Consider the following 24,933-nt stretch of genomic DNA (forward strand, 5'->3'; position numbering starts at 1 on the left):
TTTGCATAATGTTTTGCATGTTCCATCATTCAAATTTAACCTCATTTCTGTTAGTAGTTTGTTACAAAATAGTAATGGTTCAGCTCATTTCTTTCCTGATTTTTGTTATCTTCAGGAGTCTATTCAGGGCTTATGATTGGTAAAGGCATTTTACTGCATAACTTGTACATTCTGCAACCTGATACATCTATATTACACCATTCGTCAGATTCCACCATTGCTTTACCATCTCAGTCGACTTCACACCATTTCTCTGAATCCTTGAAGGTTGATGGGAATCTTTGGCATCAACGCTTAGGACACCCATCTTCTAACAAGTTAAAGGTTTTGTCTAAAGTTCTATCTCTGCCTTTATCTAGTTTGGAAAATAATGAACATTGTTCTGTCTGTCCACTAGCAAAACAAAAGAGATTGTCATATGAGTCTAATAATCACCTTTCTAGTTTTCCTTTTGATCTTCTTCATTTAGATATTTGGGGTCCATTCTCAGTTGAGTCTGTTGAGGGTTATAGGTTTTTTCTCACTATTGTAGACGATTGTACTAGAGTTACATGGGTATATCTGTTGAAAAACAAAAGTGAAGTAATAAAATTGTTTCCACTATTTCTTACATATGTTTCGACTCAATATAAGTGCAAAGTCAAGGCTATTAGGAGTGATAATGCACCAGAATTAGCATTCACTGATTTAGTTAGGGAACATGGTATGGTTCATCAATTTTCTTGTGCTTACACACCTCAACGGAATTCTGTTGTTGAAAGGAAACATCAGCATTTGTTAAATGTGGCTAGAGCATTATTGTTTCAATCAAATGTGCCTTTACAATATCGGAGTGATTGCCTTTTAACAGCTGTTTTCCTTATAAATAGAACTCCTTCTCCTCTTTTAAACAATGTTACACCATATGAACTACTTCAAAAGAAATCACCTGATTATGCTTTTCTTAGATCTTTTGGTTGTCTTTGTTATGCTTCTACTTTACCAAAAGATAGACATAAGTTTAGTGAAAGAGCTGATCAATGTGTTTTCTTGGGTTATTCTTTTGGTTATAAGGGTTACAAAATTTTACATTTGGATACTAATCTTGTCTCTGTTTCGAGAAATGTTATTTTCCATGAAACTTTGTTTCCTTTTAAAACAGATAAACAGTTTCAGAATAATGAAGATATTTTTAAGAAACTTGTTTTACCTTTGTCTATTCCTGACATCATTCAACATGAGAATAATGACATGCATACATCTGTAGCTTCTTCATCATCTCATGCATCTACAATTCCTAACAGTGCTACACATCTAAACCACTCTAGTATCATCAATCCTGTTACTGAGACTGTGCCTGCAGAGACGACCATGGTGTCATTACCAAATGCCAGATCAAAGCGACAAGCAAAAGTTCCAGGTTATCTCTCTGACTATCATTGTTCTCTTACACAAATTTCTTCTTCTCATCATTCTTCTACTTCTTCTAAACCACATACCACACCTTATCCTATTTCTTCTTTCCTTTCCTACCAAAAAGTCAAGCAACCATATCAGGAATATATACTCTCTATTTCCCTAGAAACAGAACCCAAAAATTTCTCACAGGCCATAGCATCACAACAGTGGACGAAAGCGATGAATGTGGAGTTGGAATCTATGGAGCTTAACAAGACATACAGTGTTGTCTCATTACCACCAGGGAAGAATGTGGTGGGATGTAAATGGGTTTACACCATTAAGTATCATGCTGATGGTAGTATAGAAAGATACAAGGCTAGATTAGTTGCTAAGGGTTTCACACAACAGGAAGGAGTAGACTATTTTGAGACATTCTCACCTGTTGCTAAACTTGCAAGTGTGAAACTGATATTGGATCTTGCAGCTAAGAAGAACTGGAGCTTATCTCAAATGGATATTACTAGTGCTTTCTTGCACAGTGATCTCGAAGAGGAAATTTATATGAGTTTGCCTCAAGGTTTCACACCAGCTTCTGGAGTTCTTCCTTCCAACCCAGTATGCAGATTACACAAGTCCATTTATGGTCTTAAACAAGCATCACGACAATGGTACAAGTGTTTATCTTCTGCTCTACTGGACGATGGATTCTTACAGTCTCCTGCAGACAACACATTGTTTGTCAAAGTACAAGGTACATCTTACATTACCTTACTGGTTTATGTAGATGATATTTTGATTGCAAGCAATGATGAGACAGCAGTAGCTTCTGTTAAGGCTACTCTTGCTAAAAAATTCAAAACAAAGGATCTTGGACAGGCAAAGTATTTTCTAGGACTGGAAATTGCTAAAAATAGAGAAGGCATTTCTGTTTGTCAAAGAAAGTATTGCTTGGATTTATTGACTGATACAGGAATGTTGGGATGCAAGCCCAAACCTGTTCCAATGGATCCTAAAAAGGAGTTAACAAAGGAAACAGGGGAATTACTCCCAGACTCTACTCCATATAGAGAATTGATAGGAAGGCTGCTATATTTGTGCATTACCAGACCTGATATCACATTTGCAGTAAACAGAATAAGTCAATTCTTATCTTGTCCTACTGATGTTCACATGGAGGCTGCTCGTCATATACTCAAATACTTGAAGAATAGCCCTGGCCAAGGACTTTTCTTCTCTGCATCATCAGATATTTGTCTCAATGGTTTTGCTGATGCAGACTGGGGTACTTGCAAGGACTCACGCAGATCAGTCTCTGGAATGGCTGTCTTTCTAGGCTCTTCATTGATCACATGGAAATCGAAAAAGCAGGACGTGGTGAGTTCAAGCAGCACTGAGGCTGAATACAGGAGCATGGCGCAAACTACAAAAGAATTACTGTGGTTCAACCAACTTTTGAAGGATCTACATATCACATTGGATTCTCAGGTTAAGTTGTTCTGTGACAGTAAGTCTGCAATATACATTGCAACAAACCCTGTTTTTCATGAGAGGACGAAGCACGTGGAAATTGACTGCCACACTACTAGAGATCAGATAAAGAGTGGCTTCTTAAAGCTCTTTCATGTCTCTACAGGGAATCAGATTGCAGACATCCTGACAAAGCCATTGCATCCGGGTCCATTTCATAACATTCTTGGCCGCATGTCGATATCAAACCTCTTTTCACCAAAAGCTCATTCGGTTTGAGGGGGGTATATTAACATATATGTGTATAAGGTTTATTGTATAGTTAGAAGATATAAGTCTCCTTTAGCTTATATCTTATCTGATATACATGTACATATAAATACTGTTGTACAGACTTAGGAAACATTAATGAGAATCAGTTTTAATATTTGAGAGTGTTAATACATGGCTATAGGAAGTTTTGGAAAGGTGCTAAGTATGGAATATGATAAGTCGTCGCTTTGTTGCTATTATTTAAACAAGTTGAGTGAAACCCTAGTATTCCCGCTGAAACGTTTCATATTACTTTCATTTTTTCTAAAAAGTTTCGAATGTTTTATGTATATTTCTTTTCGTTTTTAATGGTAACAAAAGAAAAATTATTTCACTTAATTCAGTTAAAACTTAAAAACAATTACGTCAATACTAATATTTTTTTTTAATATATAAAGTAAATGACAGTTGTAGGAATCTAAACTTGGGAAAAGAGTGTTATCATCACCTAGGGAATTACCAAGTATATGAATTGTTAATTGCTACTTTGAAAAAAAGTAGAAAAACTGGTAGATATGTTGCTAAACTTTTAAGAAGCTTTCTTTGTTTCTCACTACATTGTTGATTCGTTGTTTTACTTGCTCTATCTTTACCATGACATGAGCCTTCTTGTCAAAACATTCTAGGTCCTGTGCCTTGGTTATATCATTAAAGAAGTAAAGCTCTATCAACAAAAAGCTAAACTCTCCTTGCGTGTATTCAAAGTTCACGAGTTTCTAACTCAAAATCAAGAGTGAACGCTTTAGAGAATTACAAACACGTTAAAGAATATTATATGGATAAAAGCAATCATAACCTCTCTACACCAAAAGGTTAGTTGATTAGGTAGACTTAGAAAAACTGAAAAACAGAGCCAGTGCTCTGTTCTTACAATAACACAGTGAATGCTCTCCTCTCTAAGTTCTATCAAAAAGTCAGTGTAAATAGTGTAGCTGTCTTCTAATGTTGGCTTCTTTGACAACATTGCTGGATTAGAAACTTTACTCAGGTTTGAACACAACATTGCTGTCTTCTGACGTTTTCTCCACTTCTTATCATGTCTATGTTTTGTATTAGAAGTATTATTAATGAATCGGTCTTTGCAAACATGATTGAATGTCGAGTGACCATTCGCAGATGACCATAGGTAGCTTAGTCATGGATTGCAGTATTAAAAACATAGACAAGGCTCAAAGAACAAACATACGAATATATAATCGATGGTTGAAGAAAGAAACATCATTCAGTAAAACGATAAACCGAACATATATGCGATTTAGAGTGCATAGATAAAACTAGCTACAACAAACAAACAAACAAAAAGGGTCAGGCTTTCTAAGTAGCAGGCAACTGATATATGAACAAAACGACATACCAAGGATCTGATATGATAATTACTCCTCTTCGACTTCATCTTCTTTCTTCTTCGTTTCGCCGGGTGATGCGAATCTTCATCTTAAGATTAGACATGGGAACTGTTATGAAGCACTTCTCAGGAGCTTGAAAGCTCACTTTCTGAATCTTATTCATCTTATCTGATCCTCTTGTCCAATGTTCACCTCCATACGAGTCAGAGAGTACAAAAGCAAACTCCCCAACTCCATGAGCAGAAGGTGCTATACAGTTCACAGTGAAAGACACTCCATCTGGCTTCTCGAAACCCTGAATTACAACCAATGGACCATCTTGATATTCCTGAAGGACAAGAATCTTTTCACTGAATGGTAGCCATGCATCAGTCTCATGGCCACTACCGAAATGATCATAGCCACACCAACTCTTGTGGTTAGCATCGTAGTGGCTATACAGATCCTTGTACATGCCTCTGTAGTTGCAGTCTGGTGCAGGACAGTAACACGGAGTGAAAATGCATTCTTTCTCGTGGACTAGTTCTTTTCCGTAATAGAACTTCTCACTGCAACCATATTTGGCGTTCGGGCATGGGACAATGACTGCTTCTACGACAGTCTCCAGTATTCGGCATCGATAGTTACCGATTGGTAAATAACAAGCAGAGCATTTATACCTCTGTTTCTTACAGCATGACTGGCAAGCAATATGTCCGCTATCACACTGAGATTAAAAACAACACAATTAGTTATTGTTACCCACAGGAGTATCACAGAGAAAAGAAACGTAGAGAAGGCTTTTCACTACTCTTTAAGTAACTTATCAACTCAATGTGGTAGTCAAGATAAATTTTGAGAAGTCAATGTTCAAAGTCACCAAAACAATTAACAAATATAAGCTTATACAAATCTGAAATGGTTCCTAGTTATTTGTAAAGCATGAATTTCTAGCTAATCACAGCTATCTCACTAAATTCTCATATCAACAAAACCTATGGTTCCTAGCTTTTCTTAATGTTACGTTTTACAAAATTTTATCTATAAACATAATAAACCACAACACTTTTTCAAAATTATGAATTAAGATGCGATTATTATAGGAGAAGAGTGGTGGAAGTAAGAAGATAAGACCTGAAAGATAGGAGCCGTGAGTGCCTTAGAGCAAACAGGACAATCGAGAAGCTGTAGATCGAGCAGCGTTCCTGATTGTGTCTCGGAGATCACAAGATCACCGTCTACACTTTCAGTCCTCGTTCCTTCACTATTATCACCTTCTTCTTCTTTGTCTTCTTCTGAGATCACAAGATCACCGTCTACACTTTCAGTTCTCGTTCCTTCACCATTCTCACCTTCTTCTTCTTCTTCTTCTTCTTCTTCTTCTTCTTCTGAGATCACAAGATCACCGTCTACACTTTCAGTCCTCGTTCCTTCACCATTCTCACCTTCTTCTTCTTCTTCTTTGTCTTCTTCTTCATCTTCTTCTTCTTCTTTGTCTTCTTCTTCTTCGTCTTCTTCTTCTTCTTCTTCGTCTTCTTCTCTTTGAACAACTATTGCTTCGACAACTTTTTCCATTATAAAGCATCTAAACTCACCAATGGGATCATCACAAGAAGGGCATATGTTCATCATCTTAGTACAACACGACGAACACGCGACATGTCCACTGTCACACTGAGATTCAAAACCACACAGTTAGTTAAGTAGCAATGCCTTTTCACTAAGTATAACTTGTCAACCACACAGTCGTCAAGATTAAATCAGATTCACCAAATATATCATAAGCTTACACAATCTGAAACAGATCATTTCACCAAGTTTGCAATTCAATCAAATAGAAACAAAATTTTAACATAAAGGCACTAAGGCAGAAACTTTCTAACTAAATCACTGAAGCTAGGGTTCCAAAACGTTAAAGAAAGGAGAAAAGTGGTGGAAGTAAGAAGAAAATACCCGAAAGATAGGTTTCGTGAGTGAGTCAAAGCAAACAGGACAATCGAGAAGTTCGAGGTCCAACAATGTCCCAGATCTTGCCACCACATCTCCTCCACTGTTCTCGCCTTCCTCTTCTTCTTCTTCAACAAGTCGTTGCCTCTTTCGGCGGCTGCTCGTCGCTTCTCCGGCCATAGCTATCGGAACCCTAATTCGCCTTTTCTATCGTCCCGCCTTGAACGTTTGTAGAGGTTTTCAGAATCTGTGGTGGAGCCGTGGAGGTTATTTTTTCTAACTTTTTAACATTTACAGTTTTTACTTTTTTACTCCATATACAAGGTGATTTTTTTTATAAAACGAGAGGCTCTGTAACAGTAAAAATGTCATACACATAGCTTCAAAGAGTCATGAAAATTTGCATATATGACGAAATAAAGTTGCTGTAGAAAACATCAGAAATGTATTTAGAAGGTACGAAGAAGTTATGAACAGAACGACCTATGGTATGATGATTATTACTCTTCTTCATCATCTTCTTCTTCTTCTTCATCAGCTTTTTCTTCATCTTTTTTTAGCCGGCGGATGCAGATCTTCATTTTCAGATAATCTCTCGTACCTTGGAAATAGTTAGGGACCAACAAGAAGCTCTTCTCAGGAATTTGGAAGCTCAATTTCTGAATCCTATCCATCTCTCCCTTTTCAATCAAAATAGTTTCATGTCCATACGAGTATGAGAGAATATAGGAGAACTTCCCAACTCCTGGAGCATTAGGTGCTATACAATTCACAGTTACGTACACTCCTTGTGGCTCCTTAAGACATTGAACCACAACCAAGGGACCATCTCCAGATTCCTGAAGGACTAAAACCTTATCACTTAAGAGTAGCCATGCGCTGGTGTAACTGCCACACTTAAACTGATTCCATGAGTCGTCGTGTTTAGCATAGTAGTGAGCATAGAGATCCTTGTACACACCGCTGTAGTTGCAGTTTGGTGCAGGACAGTGGCACAGAACGAAACTGCATTTCTTTTCATGGTCTGATTCTTTGACATAAGAAAACTTCTCGGTACAACCATGTTTGGCATTTGGGCATTGAACAATGGCTGCTTCAACAATCTTCTCCATTATTCTAGATCGAACGTTCCCAACTGGCAAGGTGCAAACAGGGCATTGGTTCCTCATTTTAGTACAGCAAGATGAACAAGCTATGTGTCCATTGTCACACTGAAATTACAGAAAAATCACAAGACTTAGCTACTCTGATTACAAAGCCACTGGAACTAGAACCAGATACAAACTTACACAAATCAAAAACTGGTCATTTATATGTTATCTAGGAAGGAACAGTCATCTATAATGATTCTTAAAGCAGTGTACTCACAGAACTCATTTGCTATTCAATCAAAATGAAAAAAGCGGTCTTTTCGAATCATCATATGTACACAGTTAACAAAACTAACATATTCAAGGCATGTATTTGAAGCTAATCCTTATAATCATCCTACAAGTCTCACATATATGCTAGTAAACAACATCCTCCTAACGCAACAATTTCACCAAAATCATCCTTAAATCCCAAATCACAACAGTTTTTCAAAACTCTGAATCAAACCCAGAAGAAAGAACAGTGCCTCTTTGCGAATCATCATATGTACACTAATTCACAAAATTAACATCTTCAAGGCATGGATTTGAAGCGATTCAATGTAGCCATACAAGTCTCACACATATGCTACTAAACAACATCTCCCTAAAGCAACAATTCAACTAAAATCATCCATAAAACCTAAGATCACAAACTCTGAATCAAACCCAGGAGAAAGAACAGTGCGTGAAGTAAGAAACAAGACCTGAAAGATAGGAGCGGTGAGTGCGTGACAACAAACGGGACAATCGAGGAGATCTAGCTCGAACAAAGTCACAGATCGAGTCACATCTCCTCCTCCACCACCATTCTCAGCTTCTCCTCCTCCTTCAGTAGCAACGGAGGGAACTCGTTGCCTCTTCCGACGGCTGCTCGAAGCTTCTCCAACCATTCTTCTCGGCTATTGGATTCGCTTCGCCGCTACTTTTGTGAAAACACAGATTGATTAAAAACTGAAAACCCTAAATCCCTAATTCGCCCCTTTTTGTATCTTCCCGCCTGAGAAACGTTTTCAGAAATTTTTCAGAATCTGTGGTGGAGGTTTAACTCTGTATCATTTTTACAGTTTACTTCCATATATCATTTTTTAATAAATATTTTGGATTTTTAATTGAAACAAATTAACAAATTGATTATTAAATAATTAAATGAAATGGACTAGTTTAATTGTAAAGTATCAAAAAAAAAAAGTATCCCAAATAATAACATAAAAGAGTAGAAAACATAGGCTTGGTTGTGATTATTAAAAATTTAAAGAGTAATAAACATTAAGTTAGGGTGTGAATACTAAATAAGTTAGTCAAATATATTGCTTATACTTTGTTATATATATCTAATAATATTGGTTTAGCCGAAATAAAATTATATATCCAAAAATATTGGTTAACCTGGAATAAAATTATACATCGAAAACTATGTAGTTATAAATGTATACACAAAAATATCAAATAACAAAGTATTCAAATTACCAAATCTAATTATATTTGTTTAAAATTATACAATCGTTTTCAAAATGTAACCATATTATATTTAGTTAACTATATTGGTTACCGTTAATTTCATGATTAAACTATACTACATAGTGCTGGTAGAGAAAGCAGAACCAATTCTCGTCTTCTTGGTTCCTTTCCGATATAAATGAACTTTCTCAGTCTAGCAAATCCAATTATCACCTAATGGTTTACCAAAAGCAAGTTTGAGTCAAAACAAATAATAACCAAAACATTCATCAACGGACTATGGTATTGGTAGAGTAAGAATATGATTCGAGTAGCCCATCCCAATATTAACATGGGTGGTCATGTGTTCCCATTGATTCTAAAACATAGACATTGCTCAAAGACCAAACATAAACATAAGTATAAGATATGGTTGAAGTAAAAAATCAGCATCGTCTAAAACAATGACAGACATCGAAATGGACTTTGAACAAAACGTCTTTCAGTGGATATAATATGATGATTATTACTCTTCTTCATCATAATCATCATCATCTTCATCTTCTTCTTCATCTTCATCTTCATCTTCTTCTTCATCCGCTTCTTCTTCATATTTTTCTAGCTTGTGTATGCAAATTTCCATCTTTAACGCTGACTGCTCACCCAAGAAATAATAAGGAACTAACATGAAGTCCTTCTCCGGAGTCTCGAAACTCACTTTCTGAATCCTATTCATCTCTGGCGATTTAAACGTCATAGTGTTACCTCCCATCGGCATCTTGTACGAGAGTTTATAGGAGTATTCCCCAACTCCTGGAACAGAAGGTGCTATACAGTTCACAGTCACATACACTCCTTGTGGCTCCTTAAAACACTGAACCGCAACCAATGGACCACCTCTATATTCCTGAAGTACCAAAAGCTTCTCACTCATCCGCAGCCACGCACCAGTAGAATTCCCACACCCGAACAGATTCCACGAGTTGTCGTGGTTAGCGTAAAAGTGACTATAGAGATCCTTGTACATGCCTGTGTAGTTACAGTTTGGTGCAGGACAATAGCAGAGAGAAAAATTGCAATCCTTTTCATGGACTAGTTCTTTGCCATAAGAGAACTTCTCTGTGCAACCATGTTTAGCGTTTGGGCATGGGACAAAGACTGCTTCCAGAACTCTCTCCATTATTCTAGATCGATAGTTACCAATGGGTAAAGCGCAGGACGGGCATTTATTCCTCAGCTTAGCACAGCAAGAAGAGCAAGCAATATGTCCATTGTCACACTGAAACACCAATTCACAGAGTTAAGAGTTAGTTTATTCGGATTTACAAGTCCATGAAACTTAAACCAAATACAAGATTATACAAATCCAAAAATGGTGATTCAAATGTTACCTAGGAAGAAACAGTCATCTATACTCACAAAACTCATTTGCTATTGGATCAAAACGAAAAATGCGGTCTTTGCAACATTGAAGCAGTATACATTTCAGAGACTCACAAAAATAACATCTTTAAGGCATGGCTTTGAAGCTAATCACTGTAATCCTACAAGTCTCACGCATATGCTAAGAAAATGAAAGCTTTCTAATTCCACTTTTTCTAATTCCACATTTTCACTAAAAGCTTTATACAAACTAGAACCAAATAGAAGATTATACAAATCCAAAACTGTAATGTTTCTTGAACCAGTCTATACTCACAGAACTCATTTGGTATCCAATCAAAACGAAAAAAGGCGGTCTTTACGAATCTTGAAGCAGTCTACATTTCAGTGACTGTAATCGAATTAGCATCTTTTAAGGCATGGATTTGAAGCTAATCAATCTAATTCTACAAGTCTCACACTGTCACACATATGCTAAGTAAATGAAAGCTTCTTAATTCAGCAATTTCACCAAAATCATTCATAAACCCTAAAATCACAACAGTTTTCAAAACTCTGAATCAAACCCAGAGGAGAAAAAAGGAACAGTGCGAGAATGAGTTAGGAAGAGGTAAGAACCTGGAAGATAGGAATGGTGAGTGCGTGACAGCAAATAGGACAATCGAGGAGATCTAGCTCCATTAAGGTCCCAGATCGTGCGACTTCTTCTCCGGCCATAGCTATCGGAATCTGGAGGAATCAAGTCTGGGTATCGATCGGATTCGTTTCGCTACTTTTGTAAACAGTGATGATAATAACCAAAATAGGAACTTTCACTGGAGCTAGTGACGAAGGAAGAAGAACCAAATAGGTTGATGATGAGGAAGACGAAGACAAATTGGATTTTCATTATTATTATTTTAATTATTATTTTTTGTAAAAGCGCCATTGTACGTAATGGGTGAAGGAGAGAGTACAGTAAACCAAAACTAAACCAGTGCATTAACCAATGTTTGATTAAACCGATATTCTTGAAGCAGTCCCCGTTTTCAATTTTCCCGCCATAACGTTTTCTCAAACGTTGACTTATATGTTGAAGACTTTCAGAGCATTGTACCGATCAAAAATTTTAACCCTTTTTTCTTCGTTTCTTTTACCAATCAAGCTTTTTTTAACTTTTACTTTTTGTTTAAATGTTACATTCGTTGGGATGAACAGATCCGTTAGCGGTTTAGTTTACTCTATTTTTAGTACGAACAATAAACCATGGCGGATCTATTTATATTTGTACATAAAGACGGTCTGTAATTGGTGTGCATCGATTTTTTTTGTTTTCTTAAAAACTGCACTACTACAGATATAGTTAATGAATAGTAAATAAAAAATGATTTGGTCTATAGATATTTTTGCGTGCTTGAACCGCTGTAACCATTCGAGCCCTAAATTTTATACCCATTTTTAATCCAAATTTTTTATCTACAAATGTTTATTTTTGTTTTTGTTTCATATATATTTATGTTTCTCAACATCTTAATGGAAGATTAGTTATGTATTTTATATTCTTTTATCTATTAGCAATCATATTCAATAACCTATAGATTTACACATTTTTAGAATTCGGAATTTAGCGAGTCGAAGACACTTAATAAATATTTTCCTAAATCGGTTTTTACACACCAAATTCAAGAACGAATTAGCGAAGTGAACTTACTAAACAAAATGCAAGAAAGCAAGCAAAAAAAGAAAAATCTATTTATTTCATTTGCATATCATATTCAAATTTTAAAGCCACGAACAAAGAGAAGTATGAGTAGTTTCGACAGTTAGAGATAAAAACAAATATTGAGTAAAACAATAAGGCCATAAAAGAGTTTTAGACTTTAGAGATAGAGTTCATTGGTGAAAGCATACACCGAAAAAACAAACATAGGAACTAAAGTTATATATGAACGCAACAAACATACTACAACATATATGAAATGATAATTATTAATCCTCTTCTTCGTCTTCATCCTCATCCTCATCATTTTCTTCCTCGACATCTTTTCTTAACCCGCGAATGCGAATTTCCAACTTCACTACCGAGCGTTTATCTAAGGCATAATAAGGAATAACCATATAGTTCACCACAGGAGCTTCAAAACTCACCCTTTGAATCTTAGTCATCTCGTCGGTTTCATACGTAAACTCTTCATTTCCCCACCGGTAGATAAGATCATAGCCCAATTCCCAAACATCTGGAACGGAATATGTCATTAAATTGACAGCCACATACAATCCATGTGCTCCCTTGAAACATTGAAGAACAAGCAATTCTTCATTATCACATTCCTGAAGGACTAAAACCTTCTCCTCGATGTTTAACCATGCGTCAGCGTACTGGCCAGTCTTGTACCTTGAGCAACTAGCCTTGTGGCAAGCAGTGTAATGACAGTAGAGATCTAGTTGGAAAGCGGAGTGGTTGCAGTTTTTTGCTGGACAATAGCACACATAAAGGTCACAAATCTTCTCATGGTCGGCTAACTCTTTCCCATGAGGGTATCTCTCGGGGCAACCATGCTTGGCGTTTCGGCATGGGACAAGGACTGCCTCCAGAAGTCTCTCCGCTATTCTAGACCGATTGTTACCAATGGTCAAAGAGCATGAAGGGCATTTATTCCTTAGCTTGGGATGACAAGACGAGCACACTAAATGCCCATTTACACACTGAGATGTAAAACACAGAGTTAGATAACACTATCAAAGCTGTATAGAGAAGAGAAACACTAACAAAAATATAAATTTAACTAAGCCAAAACAATCGTCCATCGTATGAGACTTCTTGTCCTATATGAAGTTTCCTTTACCAAAACTTCTTGTCCTAAAATGAAACTTCTTGTTCTATACATCGTGTCTTTGCTAAAATACTCAAAATTAAGACGATGATACTTGATATCGACAAAAAGAGTTGTGAAAGGAAGTAACATATCTAAGGGATTAGAAGAAATATTTTGTTTAAAAAAAAAAAAAAAAAACTTCTTGTATCTATACGAATCACTATTACACTAATCATTGCTATATCCTAAAGTCTCATGTATATCAACAAAAACTCATCTTTGTAGGACTCGTAAAGCAGTGCAATAATAAACCAGGAAGAAGAGATACCTGAAAGATAGGACTGGTCAGTGGGTGGCAGCAAATCGGACAATCCAAAAGATCAAGCTCGAGTAGTGTCCCAGTATGTATCATGTCATCATCAGTATTATCCATGAAGATTAGTCTTTGCCTCTTTCGGCGGCTGCTCAATGCTTCTCCAGCGTTATCCATTTCTATCAGAGTATGTATATGAGATGTGGTGGTGGAGGCTCTTACATGTTCAGAGGCTTTATATATACATCGAGAAGAAAGGGTGCAGTGACATAAACCCTTCTTTCCTTACATGCAGTTATTTTTTTCTAAGTTTAATTTAGATTCTGTGGTTGACTAAATTTCTAAGTTCACTCTATCTTATCTGAACAGTATAATGTAAAATTAATTTAGATTAGTTTCTCTTTTTGGGGAATTTCAAAATACAATTTTTCCAATACAATTTTTCAAAAGATGCCTTAAATTTTTTAATTAAAAATGCCACTAAAACTCTAATATTTATCTAAATATGTGTGTAACTATAAACTTATCAAAACATACACCAACTAAATTAAAAAAATCTTATAATAGTTGGACCTAGTTTCCGAGTATTAGTTACTATCTAGAAATATTTTATAAACCTTATTAAACTCTATAAATTTTCAGATTTAATATAAGATATTTTTTAAGATTGAATATATGAGTATCTTTGAAAATGGATACAACAAAAAGGTATATTTATCAAAACAAATTCATTTTTAGTGTAAAATTAATTTTGTATTTCATATTTTTTCCATACCAGTTAAATTCAAGAAAATATATAATTTAAGGTAGATCTTATTTTAATTATTTGGAATCGAACGAGTTGAAGCATTTCATAGAAATTTCATAAACAATTTCCCGAATTCTTCTTTACACACCAAACACTATAAAATCTAAGCTAGGTCTGTTCTTTTTACATGCAATGTTTTCTTTTTAAGTTTAGAGATTTTTGTGGAGGAAAAAAATTGTAATGCTATCACTAGATCTTATCTTGAGCTCATCATTTACACAATTTTGTTTATATTAGTGACTTTAAAGGCTTCGTAGGCCCAACAACTAATCTTAAGGTCGGGGAAACCATGTTAATTGCTAAAACTCCGGTGACCAATGCTGAACGAACCCATGTAGCGAGAATATTTACATTTTTGTTTCATACACTAGATTTTAACACACGGTACACTGCGGGATAAATATTTTCTTTTTAATTCATGTTTTAAAAATTTATGATTTTGTTGGAGTTTATTTAATAATTATTAAGAGTACAAAACATCAATCTTTATTAGATCAGTTTAGTTATACATGATCTAATAAAGTAATTTTCTTAATTAACCTAACATGACCAATCAAAAGTTGTCAACGGATCATAGTTATATCATAATTAAGCTCCAACCAAAATAATTTCATAAACAAACTTTTTAAGTCGTGAATTGTAGTAACGGTTCATTTTTCATAAATACAATTGCACACATAATCGTGACGTGTACAAAGCTTGAATTTTGTTTTTGATTTTTTTTTTTGATTTTTTTTTAAATAACGAAATGGGCGGTTATTTCTTCCTTTTGAAATTTGAAACTTTCCTATAAAAAAGAAATCAAAATCGACCCGTTCAAAGAAGAAAACCATTTTACAAGTCTCTCCCTCTCTCTCTGTGTTTTGAAACCCTAAATTGAATTCTCCATTTCGAAAAATGTCTGTAGAAGAGAAGTACCGATGCTCTTAATTCCCGGCGATTAGGATTTTGTAAAGAGCGTTCTCTCAGTTCTCGTCGATTTCTAAGGTCAGTTACATAAGATCGATCAAACATTTGGAATCCCAGATTCAATTCGAGTCAAATTTGATGATTCTGATCCTTTATTCCCGATTTGTGTTTCTCTGTTTCTTGATTCGATTACTGTTATTTCTTTTCTAACCCCGGAAGCGGCGAAATCGATTTTGTCATTTTCATCGTGTTTTTTTCTCTTCTTTTTCAATTCTGTATTCGATAGCCTTTGTGATTTCGTTTTGATTTCGTTTTGACAGATCGTTAACGATCGCGAGACTGGAAAGATGCTAAATCCGATGAGGGATGTGATCGAAGAGATTTAATTCGCCAGAGCATCACCGTCAATGAGGAAGCGGCGGTTACGGAGGTTTGCTGGAATTTTTTAATCGGATTGATTGGTTTTTTTTTTTCCTCCACCGTTTCGAATGAATCGATCTGTTACCAAAAGTTCTTGTACCGATCGTAAATATAATAAATCCGAATTTGAATGTTAACGATCGGGTGATTTCTAGGATTTGTTTGTGTTTTCTAAAACTATGCAGGAAGCGTAGAGTTGAATGGAGTTTGGATCTTCTAGAACTATGCAATATGCATTTCTCAATGAAGAACTTAAGACTGGTGAGTTTTTTCCTACGAATAAAACCAAAGAATTAGTGGTGATTATATAATATCAGTGGTACACGAATATGGAGTTTTCATCTTCCAAGTTGTGTAGACATTAATAATTAGCCTTTGCATATTAGCTTGACAACTTCTGTAATGGATCAATCTTTTGAACCATAAACTGTTTTTTTCTTTCTCTTTCAGCCAAGTGGACTTCTATGAAATGCAATGGAGAGTTTTACTATCCCTCGTAAGTTTTCAGGTTAGTCGATTTCATTCAAACTTTCAGATTTTGTTATACTGTAGTTGTATCGAACTTGCTTATATTTATCCAAATGATGATGAATAGTTTACTAGGCACTTTTGGACTTTCCAAAACTTAGTGATGGCACTGAAGCAATCAAGTCATGTTCTCTGACACTCTCAAAGCTTCATTTCTTGTTTATGAGTTAAGGTATGTTTTCGACACATGACCATGATTGATAGCATGTACATATATATATATGATCGGTCCACATTAGTTTTGTTTTGTTTCATAAGTGCAGGACAAGTCGTAAACCTCAAAACCAGAGAACTTTGTATGCATTGATGCATACACACATCCATAAATGCATACATAGATACATGTATTCATTCATGCATACATACATACATACATACATACATACAAACATTTGTACATACATACATGTATTCATTCATGCATACATACATACATTCATTCATACATACATACATACATACATGCATACATATATGCATACATACACTGCACACATTCATTACTTCCCTGTTTTTTCATTCTTTGTCTATTATTCTGAATGCTCGCTGCCTTGTGTGCTCGCTACCTTCCTTGATTATTTGTTTAGTATTTTCTTGCTTCCTTGTTTGTTTGCTTCCTTGTTAACATGCTTGACTTGCTTCCTTGCTTGCGTGCTTAATTTCTTACATAACATGTTTCTTCCCTGTTTTTTCCATTCTTTGTCTGTTACTCTGATTTTATGCGTACTTATTCTCTTTTTCTTGTTTCCTTGCTTACTTGGCCCTTGCTTGCTTCCTTCCGTCTTTCATATCCTTAGTCATAGTTTCATTGGTTTTTTTTTTCTCACTTCCTTGTGTGCTCGCTGCCTTCCATGATTATTTGTTTAGTATTTTCTTGCTTCCTTGTTTGTTTGTTCCCTTGTTAACATGCTTGACTTGATTCCTTGCTTGCGTGCTTAATTTTCCTTGCTTGCGTGCTTAATTTCTTACATAACATGTTTCTTCCTTAGCTACTCCTATCTTTTTCCTTAACTTGCTTGCTTATTTGCATTCAGAAACTGTCTCAATTTATCTTCTAATCAAATATGTATGTTGTGTTAGATAGTGCTATGTTACCGTTCCAATCATCACAGGGAGACTCGTGAGCGTCTGTCAAGGAAAAGTCCTCATCGTCATTAATGTCAGTACCACATAGACCGTTCCTTGATACCAGCCTCAGTGAATAAAACTAAGAAAGAATAAAGTTCTATGATCACTCTTCTCTCTTTATTTTCCTTTTTCATTAGCTTACTCTAGAGATTTTACATGTATATGTACCAAGAGTTATACAAGGTGATCTTGTTTGTATCCAAAATATTTATTGGTTCGTTTAAATTGTTCAGGGTTTTGGTACTAGGCGTTGACTTGCAACCAGATCTAAAGTCTAGACCATAAGCCAGCCACGAAATCCCCCTTGTAAGTTGTCATTTATTTGATCTCACAATTTTTTGATGGTGTTTGTTAATCTATGTATACATTTTCACTTATTGTACACTATTTCAATTGTATACCGTTTTGGAACTTGCAGATTAAAGCACTTCACTCCGTTGCAAAGCAAGAAACAGACTTGTGGTAATTCGATAAAACATATTGGGGTCTGGTGTTGTACTTACATAGTAAGTTTTTGTTCTGTTCTCAAATCACATGCATTTATTGTCATGTATTTCTCAGAAATCATTATGCTTATTTCAGGTCTTTTGCAATGGACTTTAGAGACATAACTATCTTACGTTTCATAAGTTGATTTCTTCTTCCAAGTGTAATGCTCTAATTTCAGCTTAATCATTTGATTTTGCTTAGTTTGAAGTAAATTTCTCTTTTCTTCTTTTGCAGTAGAAGATTATATGCTCTATGTGGTCATGTGAATCCTCATAAACGAAAAACATTCTATATGATGGATCAGTATGAGAAACTACTAACTAAATTCCATTGGCTTATTTTTAGGAAAATAGTCCTCCTTGATGTTGATGGTTCTTTTTCCATACAAGATTATTTAGACATTGTTTCGTCGTTTCTGGAGAGTGAAATATTACATCGGGACTTACTTCAATATGGTATGTTAATTCTAATCCTAACAAGTCATTGTAACATGTTGATGGTTCTTTTTCCAAACAAAAAGACATTGTTTCCTTGTTTTTACCCGAAGTTATACTTGCTTTCTTCAAATTATTATTGTGAAAATACGCAGATGAAAAAATGATGGAGAGTGAGAAATTACATGATTGACTTCAATATGGTATGTTTAATCTAATTTTAACAAGTCTTTGTATCACTTTTGTGTTCAGGATCTTTGTTTTTCTCTTTTTGCACCAAGATTGATGGTTAACCTCCGTTATATCTGTCATAGATGGTGGTTTCTTAGCTGGAAAAGTTCTCAGATGATTAGTGTTGCTGTTAAGGGCGTAGCTTGTTTGACATGTGAGTTTCTCTATTCATAGCAGAGTGCTTTACAATTTCCTTCCTCAACATTTCTTCTACAACTGTTAGTTGCTGCAAGTTAGCCATTTGTCTCCTCTTTTTATCAAGGAGATTTGGTGAGCCCGTTTCCCTTAAACTTACAAGTTACAACCAATCTATTTTTAAAAACAGGCATATCAAGGTTTGTTATAAGTGATGCTGGCTAAATCACTTGTTGTAAGACTACACGGAAACTTAAAGAGTATGGTCAAAGGTTTATTGTAGCGGCCAGAAGGAACGGAAAACATGTTCAAATCCATGGTATGCTTCTAATTTGTGTTTCTATAAACACAATATGCCCTTGATCACATTTTTGGTGTCTAAATTTTAAATTTCACATTTCCAAAACTTCGCCTTTCTCTCACAACATGCTTGATATATATAAGCAATGTGTCTACATGTGTGAGAGACATTTGAGGTTATGTAGTAGCGAGATTTCAACATTTGAATTTGTGTTTTGCTTATGCGGGTTCTTGTCCTCTTTTTTAAAAAGTCATGTTGGTATAATACAGGTAAGACTTCTGTGGGAGATGCTCATCAACCATGTGGCCCGGAGGTTGTCAAGTCTGTACTCTGTGATGCATGAGAAATATGAAACTCTTGATAAAACATCCAAGAGATTTGCTAACAATTTTAAAAGTGGTCTAGATTTCAGTATCGGTATTGTCATACATCTTCTCTTAATTCTCAGATTAAGGAACGTAAAAAGAAAAAATATGAAGCTGGCTATGGCAGCATTCAAGAGTACAAATTCAACTCAACTGACATATGTTCTCATAAAAGTTTATGAATGCTTATGTACTGATTGTTCTTGGTTTCTGTATTCCAGGTTTAGCCCGTGGAATGATACAAAAATATCTTATGATATTTTGGTTGAATATGAAGACAATGATAGATGATATATGGATGTGGAGTTGCATGGCCATAGCGAGGCGTTCTGTGAGTTAAAATCTAAGGTATCCGCTTTGAGGTTGGTTATTATTTTATACATGTTTTGGCAATATGTGTTTAGATCTAGCTATCCAATTTGTTCACATAATAGATCTAATGATAATATGAACTAGAGTCATATTGAAGTGAATTTATCACATGATGAGCAGCTTGACGTAATCGTGATAAACAGAGTTTTATGTGGAAAGACGTCTAATCATCCGTGAATGAAAGAAACCTATAAGGAAGTCAAGAACCATATCAGTAAGCTGCCCATGAACTGCCCTAAATCTTTGCATACTTGTAAGTCATCATCTTCTTTATCTTAAGAAACCTCTAGAATTAATCGTTTCTTCAATTATCGTAATGTTGATATTGATTGGTCCTCTTGTTAGACTAATCCTCTTCCATTTGTAAGTTATGAAAACAAAACATATGTAGTTTCAAAAAGAAGTGAAGAACCAGATAAGGAAACCGATCAGTATGCTGGCTAGGAAACAAATCAGACGGTCGATTTCTGAACTCAAATTCTAATTTCATAAGTTCAATCATTTTCTCAAGTTTGTATATAATCGATTTTTCTGTTTAGTATTTCAACATTTTCTTAAAGCTTGACGCTATTGTCTCTTTTGTTTATATGAAGTAGCAGACATTAGCCAATGGACTCTGTGAACATATTTTTGAAACAAGTGAAAACTCTTTAGTGAGTGACCAGGTATGGACCAACTACTTATATCAATATTGTTCCTTGGTTTCCTCTGATAGTGTTATCTCGATTGATATCTTGAATCTCCCATTCATACATTCATGCATACATTCATGCATACATGCATACAATCTCCCATTCATACATTCATGCATACATTCATGCATACATGCATGTGTTCATTCATGCATACAATCATACATTCATGCATACATTCATACATTCATACATACATTCATACATTCATGCATACATACATTCATGCATGTGTGCAGACAGACATCATATGTTCATGCATATTAGCTTAAGTTCATTGGTCATTTGCTTGCTACTTTACTTGCTTATTTATTTGCTTCATTTGCTTGCTTTCCTCCCTTTCTAGTTTGTTTCTTTGATCTTGGCTTTACACATTGCATAACTTGTTTTTTTTCTTTCTTCTTTGCTTATTTGATTCTTTGTTTCAATACTTCATTACTTTTTCACACCATTTATATATCTGAACCTGTTTCCTTGGTTGATGCTTTATGTGTTTCTTTGATATTTGTTTACTCAATTTATTCATTCATTGATTAACTTCTTTGGTTTCCTTACTTCCGTCAATGTTTGCTTACATGCTTAACTTATTTACATGTTTTATAGCTTCTATCATTGTTTGTTTACAACCTTAATGTGTCCTCTCGCAACCTTCTTTGCTTTCCTTGCTTACGTATTTCATTCATTGCTTCTTTACTAATGTTTCGTTGCTTAAGTATTTAAACTTTAAAGAATACTTTAATCTAATTAATTAAATAAAAGGACACTCGAATTTGTGTGATATGCCAAATAATATGATATATCGATTTTGTTTTTGATATACAAATGTTGATTTATTAATTTAATTAAATTACAGTAATTAGTATTTGATATTTTATATTAATTAATAGATATGCTAAATCTTTAACTCGTTATAATATAAATAAAACTAAGTTGTATATTTATAAGAATTTTGTAATGGCAATGTATTGTAGTTAAGTAAATTTTTGTTAGGTTGTGTACCTTTCTACTATATTAATTGAGAAGTTCATTAATGAAAATAACTTTATAAATATAAGAAATTACATTCAAATGCCATAAGAAAAAGTTTTAAAATGAAAAAAAAAAATCGTAAAATAATCATCCTACTATATTAATTGTAAAGTACACAAATAAAAATAACCCTATAAATTAGAAGAAATTACATTGAAATGCCATTAGAAAAAGTTTTAAAATGAAAACAAAACACTAAGGGTAATAAAGATAATTAAACAAATAGTCAAATAAATTAAATAAATAAAATTGCAAGATAATCTATAAACTATAATAAAATCGTAAAATAATCACACAAATATAATCATTTACATTAACATATACGAGATACATATTTATTCAGTTAAATTATATCAAATTCAGTTAAATAATAACAAATTAAGTTACTAACAATAACTGAATTACATTACGGTTCGGCTCGCTTCGGGTATCATGTTTTTCGGTTATTTTTTTGGGTTAGCAAAATTAACTAAGTATTTTAGAGTTTTTGTTAGTTTAGTTAAATCGGGTCGATTGATTAATTCTGGTAGTTTTGGTTTAACTGTAATTTCGGATAAAGTAATATGGGTAATTTCGGGTAATGCGGGTAATTCAGTTAAATTTTGGTAACCAATTGGTATGACAAACCAAACCGAATAAACCAGTAACCAATAATAGGAAATTATAATCTATTCCGGCCGGTTATCTTTTCTTAATTTCGGTTTTCAGTTCAGTTTGGAATTTTTGGTTAGGGTACTATTCCCATGGCTAGATTTAGTAATATATGTATTGCCATCTAACAACGAAACATTTCCTTACATTATTATTATTATTATCATCTTAAGCAAAATATCGGCTGGAGTATTTTTTTTAAAAGGCGTCGTAGTGTAATCGAACATAAGTGCTGCTTAGGGTCGGCCCGGGGCTAAAGCCCATGAAACGTACGCTTTAGGCATCAAAAATATATAGATGTTCTAGTTTAGTGGTCAAGTGCTTAGTTTCAAGGTCCAAAATTGTTGGTTCGAACCCTTGAAAACGTAGATTGGGTTATTTTTACAGATTAATTATGCCTCTAAATGGACTTTAAATTTTTAATTTGCTTGAGGCAGCAAATATGTTCGGCCGGGCCAGCTAGATAGATTTGCTTTAGGCAGCACTGCTGGTAGATAGATTTGTAATATATATGCCTACAACACAAAGGCGATAGACATATATGTAAAGTAGTAGATTAGACGTCGGTCCGAAAGTTCTCGAGGCAATGTTTTTGGTCCAAATTCCTACTCCAAAACTTCTTGTAATACTCTGCGTAAGTGAAGTCTCTGTAGATTGTCTTCGTTTCGCTGTCCTCGGCTTCCCACAAGGGTTTGGCCGGGCTCATGACAGCACAGTCAGCTAGGCATAGAAACGACGCGACGGACAGTCTTGGGTTTTCCGTGTTTGTCACAGCTCGATGCCAAACACTTTTGTATACTTCGTTACTCAATGCCTGAAAACACATATTTTTAATTTTAAGATTTTTAATTCCTGATAAACATTAGATCTAGATGGATTCACTTGACAAACATTATCTATTTTTAAAAAGCATCGTGTCAATTCACTTATTCATTTGATAAAATAAAATTCACGTTATAAGATTTTAAAAAGTTTTTATTATTTTAAAAGGATTTTAGGTATATATGATAATTATAAGAGAAATACCGTCAAATAATTGAAATAACTAAAATAAATAATCGAAAAGTTTTAAACACTCTTCCCATTTTTATGAGGTCGGAACTGTAAGATTGATACGGCAGAAACCATCCATTCTAAAGTTTTAAAATTATGGGCACAATAGAAACACTAGCCTAATTATTAGAGAACAAAGAGAAGTATAACTAGAATCGATGGTAAGAGAAAGAAACAAACATTAAGTTAAACAAAAAGGCCATAAAAGATTTTTAGGCCGGGGAGTTTAGAGATAGAGCCCATGGGTGAAAGAAGCAGCAACAACAACAACAAAAAATCATCAGAAATACATTACTAGCTAGGCCACTGAATATGAACTCAACAACCTACTACAACAGATATGATATGATAGTAATATGAACTCAACAACCTAGTACAACAGATATGATATGATAGTAATATGAACTCAACAACCTACTACAACAGATATGATATGATAGTAATATTACTCCTCTGCGTCTTCATTTTCATTATCATCATCTTTTTCCTCCTCAGGTTCTTTTTTGTCGATTTCTTCCTCCTCGTATCCTATTTCGCGAATGCGAATTTCCATCTTCACTACCAAGCGTTCATCCAGGACACTATAAGGAATAAACATGTAGTTCAGCACAGGAGCTTCAAAACTCAATCTTAGAATCCTAGTCATCTCGTCGCATTCATAATAAGTTGTTCATAACCCCTCCGTTAGATGAGATCATAGCCAAATTTCAAATCTCTAGGAGTAGAAGGAGCTGCGAGTAAGTTGACGGTCACATATAACCCATCTCCCCCCTTATAGGACTGAAGAATAACCAATGGACCATGATGATATTCCTGAAGGATTAACATCGTCACGTTGATGTTTACATGTATGTCAACGTCAACGTATTGGCCATTCGTGAACCTTGATGAGTAATTATCCTTGTGCCAAACAGTGAAATGATAGTAGAACCGCAATCATCTCGATGCACTAACTCTTTTCCATAGGAGAACTTCTCTGGGCATCCATGCTTGGCGTTTGGGCATGGGAGAATGACTGCTTCCACAAGTTTCTCCAGTATTCGACATCCATAGATACCAATTGACAAAGTGCAAGAAGTGCATTTATTCCTCATCAGCGTAATACAACAAGAAGAGCAAGCTATATGTCCATTTTCACACTGAAAAGTAAAACTTAGTTATTTAATATTATCAAAGTTGTAGAGAAAAGAAACTAAGCCAATGTAGACAAGATTAAATTTTAACAAAATCATCCTTCTCAGACTAGTAAGTAGTGAAATTATTAATTTTTACAACCAAACCAATTATAAACCAAGAAGAAGAGAGAGAGAGAGAGAGACCTGAAAGATAGGACTCGTCAATGGATGGCAGCAAAGGAGATGGTCAAGAAGATCAAAGTCGAATAGTATCAAAGACCATCCCATCACGTCAACACTTGAGATTAGTCTTTGCCTCTTTGGTCGGCGGTTGCGGCGTTATCCATTCCTATCTAAGTATATAAGAGATGTGGTGGTGTTGGTGGTGGTCTGGTGGAGGCTTATACACGTGCTTTGCTACTTATATACACATACAGAAAAGAAACGATGTCGTGCATTAAACCATTTTTTTCTTACATGCAATGATTTTTTTTTCCAAGTTTAAATCTTTGACTATGACTATATTTTATCTTTTTTCCTTACATGCAATGATTTTTTTCTATGTTTAGATCTTTGACTATGACTATGTCTTATCTTCATTTCCTTACATGCAATGATTTTTTTTTCTAAGTTTAGATCTTTGACTATGACTATATCTTATCTGAACAAAATTATATACAATTAATTTTTAGATTAGTTTCTCATTTTGGATTAATTTCAAAATACAATTTTATCAATAACTAGGATATACCCCGTGGTATACCACGGGTCTATAACTTGA

At 34.7% G+C, this 24,933-nt stretch overlaps 4 protein-coding genes and 2 long non-coding RNA genes across 9 annotated transcripts; 2 read left to right on the forward strand and 4 right to left on the reverse strand.

Moving 5' to 3' along the window:
* Window positions 1-4,325: 4,325 nt before the first annotated feature.
* LOC17895351 (E3 ubiquitin-protein ligase SINA-like 2) lies at window positions 4,326-6,675 on the reverse strand. The gene is made up of 3 exons (XM_023787950.1): window positions 6,438-6,675; window positions 5,619-6,158; window positions 4,326-5,211 (listed from the first exon to the last, which is right to left on the reverse strand). Exons 1-3 carry the CDS (start codon window positions 6,609-6,611, stop codon window positions 4,549-4,551), a joined length of 1,377 nt encoding a protein of 458 aa, XP_023643718.1. The 5' UTR covers window positions 6,612-6,675; the 3' UTR covers window positions 4,326-4,548.
* A 110-nt stretch (window positions 6,676-6,785) lies between these two features.
* LOC17895840 (E3 ubiquitin-protein ligase SINA-like 2) lies at window positions 6,786-8,555 on the reverse strand. The gene is made up of 2 exons (XM_006302554.2): window positions 8,269-8,555; window positions 6,786-7,642 (listed from the first exon to the last, which is right to left on the reverse strand). The coding sequence occupies exons 1-2, from the start codon at window positions 8,452-8,454 to the stop codon at window positions 6,932-6,934; spliced, it is 897 nt and encodes a 298-aa protein (XP_006302616.1). The 5' UTR covers window positions 8,455-8,555; the 3' UTR covers window positions 6,786-6,931.
* Window positions 8,556-9,276: 721 nt separating this feature from the next.
* Window positions 9,277-11,230, reverse strand: LOC17895245 (E3 ubiquitin-protein ligase SINA-like 2). Its single transcript, XM_006302586.2, has 2 exons — window positions 11,003-11,230; window positions 9,277-10,280 (listed from the first exon to the last, which is right to left on the reverse strand). Exons 1-2 carry the CDS (start codon window positions 11,099-11,101, stop codon window positions 9,528-9,530), a joined length of 852 nt encoding a protein of 283 aa, XP_006302648.1. The 5' UTR covers window positions 11,102-11,230; the 3' UTR covers window positions 9,277-9,527.
* Window positions 11,231-12,441: 1,211 nt separating this feature from the next.
* Window positions 12,442-13,669, reverse strand: LOC17896251 (E3 ubiquitin-protein ligase SINA-like 2). The gene is made up of 3 exons (XM_023788510.1): window positions 13,508-13,669; window positions 12,512-13,069; window positions 12,442-12,456 (listed from the first exon to the last, which is right to left on the reverse strand). Exons 1-3 carry the CDS (start codon window positions 13,667-13,669, stop codon window positions 12,442-12,444), a joined length of 735 nt encoding a protein of 244 aa, XP_023644278.1.
* Window positions 13,670-15,807: 2,138 nt separating this feature from the next.
* LOC111832085 lies at window positions 15,808-16,527 on the forward strand. The gene is made up of 3 exons (XR_002835222.1): window positions 15,808-15,890; window positions 16,080-16,137; window positions 16,225-16,527. It is a non-coding gene; the product is annotated as an uncharacterized LOC111832085 (long non-coding RNA).
* A 629-nt stretch (window positions 16,528-17,156) lies between these two features.
* Window positions 17,157-19,360, forward strand: LOC111832029. Of its 4 annotated transcripts, XR_002835156.1 has the most exons (8): window positions 17,157-17,316; window positions 17,519-17,747; window positions 17,868-17,934; window positions 18,120-18,229; window positions 18,364-18,411; window positions 18,523-18,593; window positions 18,765-18,893; window positions 19,145-19,360. It is a non-coding gene; the product is annotated as an uncharacterized LOC111832029 (long non-coding RNA). The 4 variants fall into 4 exon arrangements; XR_002835154.1 differs by having other exon boundaries at window positions 17,157-17,747; XR_002835157.1 differs by lacking the exons at window positions 17,157-17,316; window positions 17,519-17,747 and adding an exon at window positions 17,776-17,791.
* Window positions 19,361-24,933: the final 5,573 nt, after the last annotated feature.

Source organism: Capsella rubella, unplaced genomic scaffold, assembly GCF_000375325.1.
Source record: "Capsella rubella cultivar Monte Gargano unplaced genomic scaffold, Caprub1_0 scaffold_2, whole genome shotgun sequence".
In the NCBI taxonomy this organism is placed as follows: Eukaryota; Viridiplantae; Streptophyta; class Magnoliopsida; order Brassicales; family Brassicaceae; genus Capsella; species Capsella rubella.

Coding starts and splice junctions, on each gene's coding strand:
- LOC17895351 (XM_023787950.1), bottom strand. CDS start 6,611: ATGGCCGGAGAAGCGACGAGCAGCCGCCGAAAGAGGCAACGACTTGTT. Junction 6,159..6,437: donor TCACGAAACCTATCTTTCGG/GTATTTTCTTCT, acceptor TTTGAATCTCAG/TGTGACAGTGGACATGTCGC. Junction 5,212..5,618: donor TCACGGCTCCTATCTTTCAG/GTCTTATCTTCT, acceptor TTTTAATCTCAG/TGTGATAGCGGACATATTGC.
- LOC17895840 (XM_006302554.2), bottom strand. CDS start 8,454: ATGGTTGGAGAAGCTTCGAGCAGCCGTCGGAAGAGGCAACGAGTTCCC. Junction 7,643..8,268: donor TCACCGCTCCTATCTTTCAG/GTCTTGTTTCTT, acceptor CTGTAATTTCAG/TGTGACAATGGACACATAGC.
- LOC17895245 (XM_006302586.2), bottom strand. CDS start 11,101: ATGGCCGGAGAAGAAGTCGCACGATCTGGGACCTTAATGGAGCTAGAT. Junction 10,281..11,002: donor TCACCATTCCTATCTTCCAG/GTTCTTACCTCT, acceptor TTGGTGTTTCAG/TGTGACAATGGACATATTGC.
- LOC17896251 (XM_023788510.1), bottom strand. CDS start 13,669: ATGGATAACGCTGGAGAAGCATTGAGCAGCCGCCGAAAGAGGCAAAGA. Junction 13,070..13,507: donor TGACCAGTCCTATCTTTCAG/GTATCTCTTCTT, acceptor TTTACATCTCAG/TGTGTAAATGGGCATTTAGT.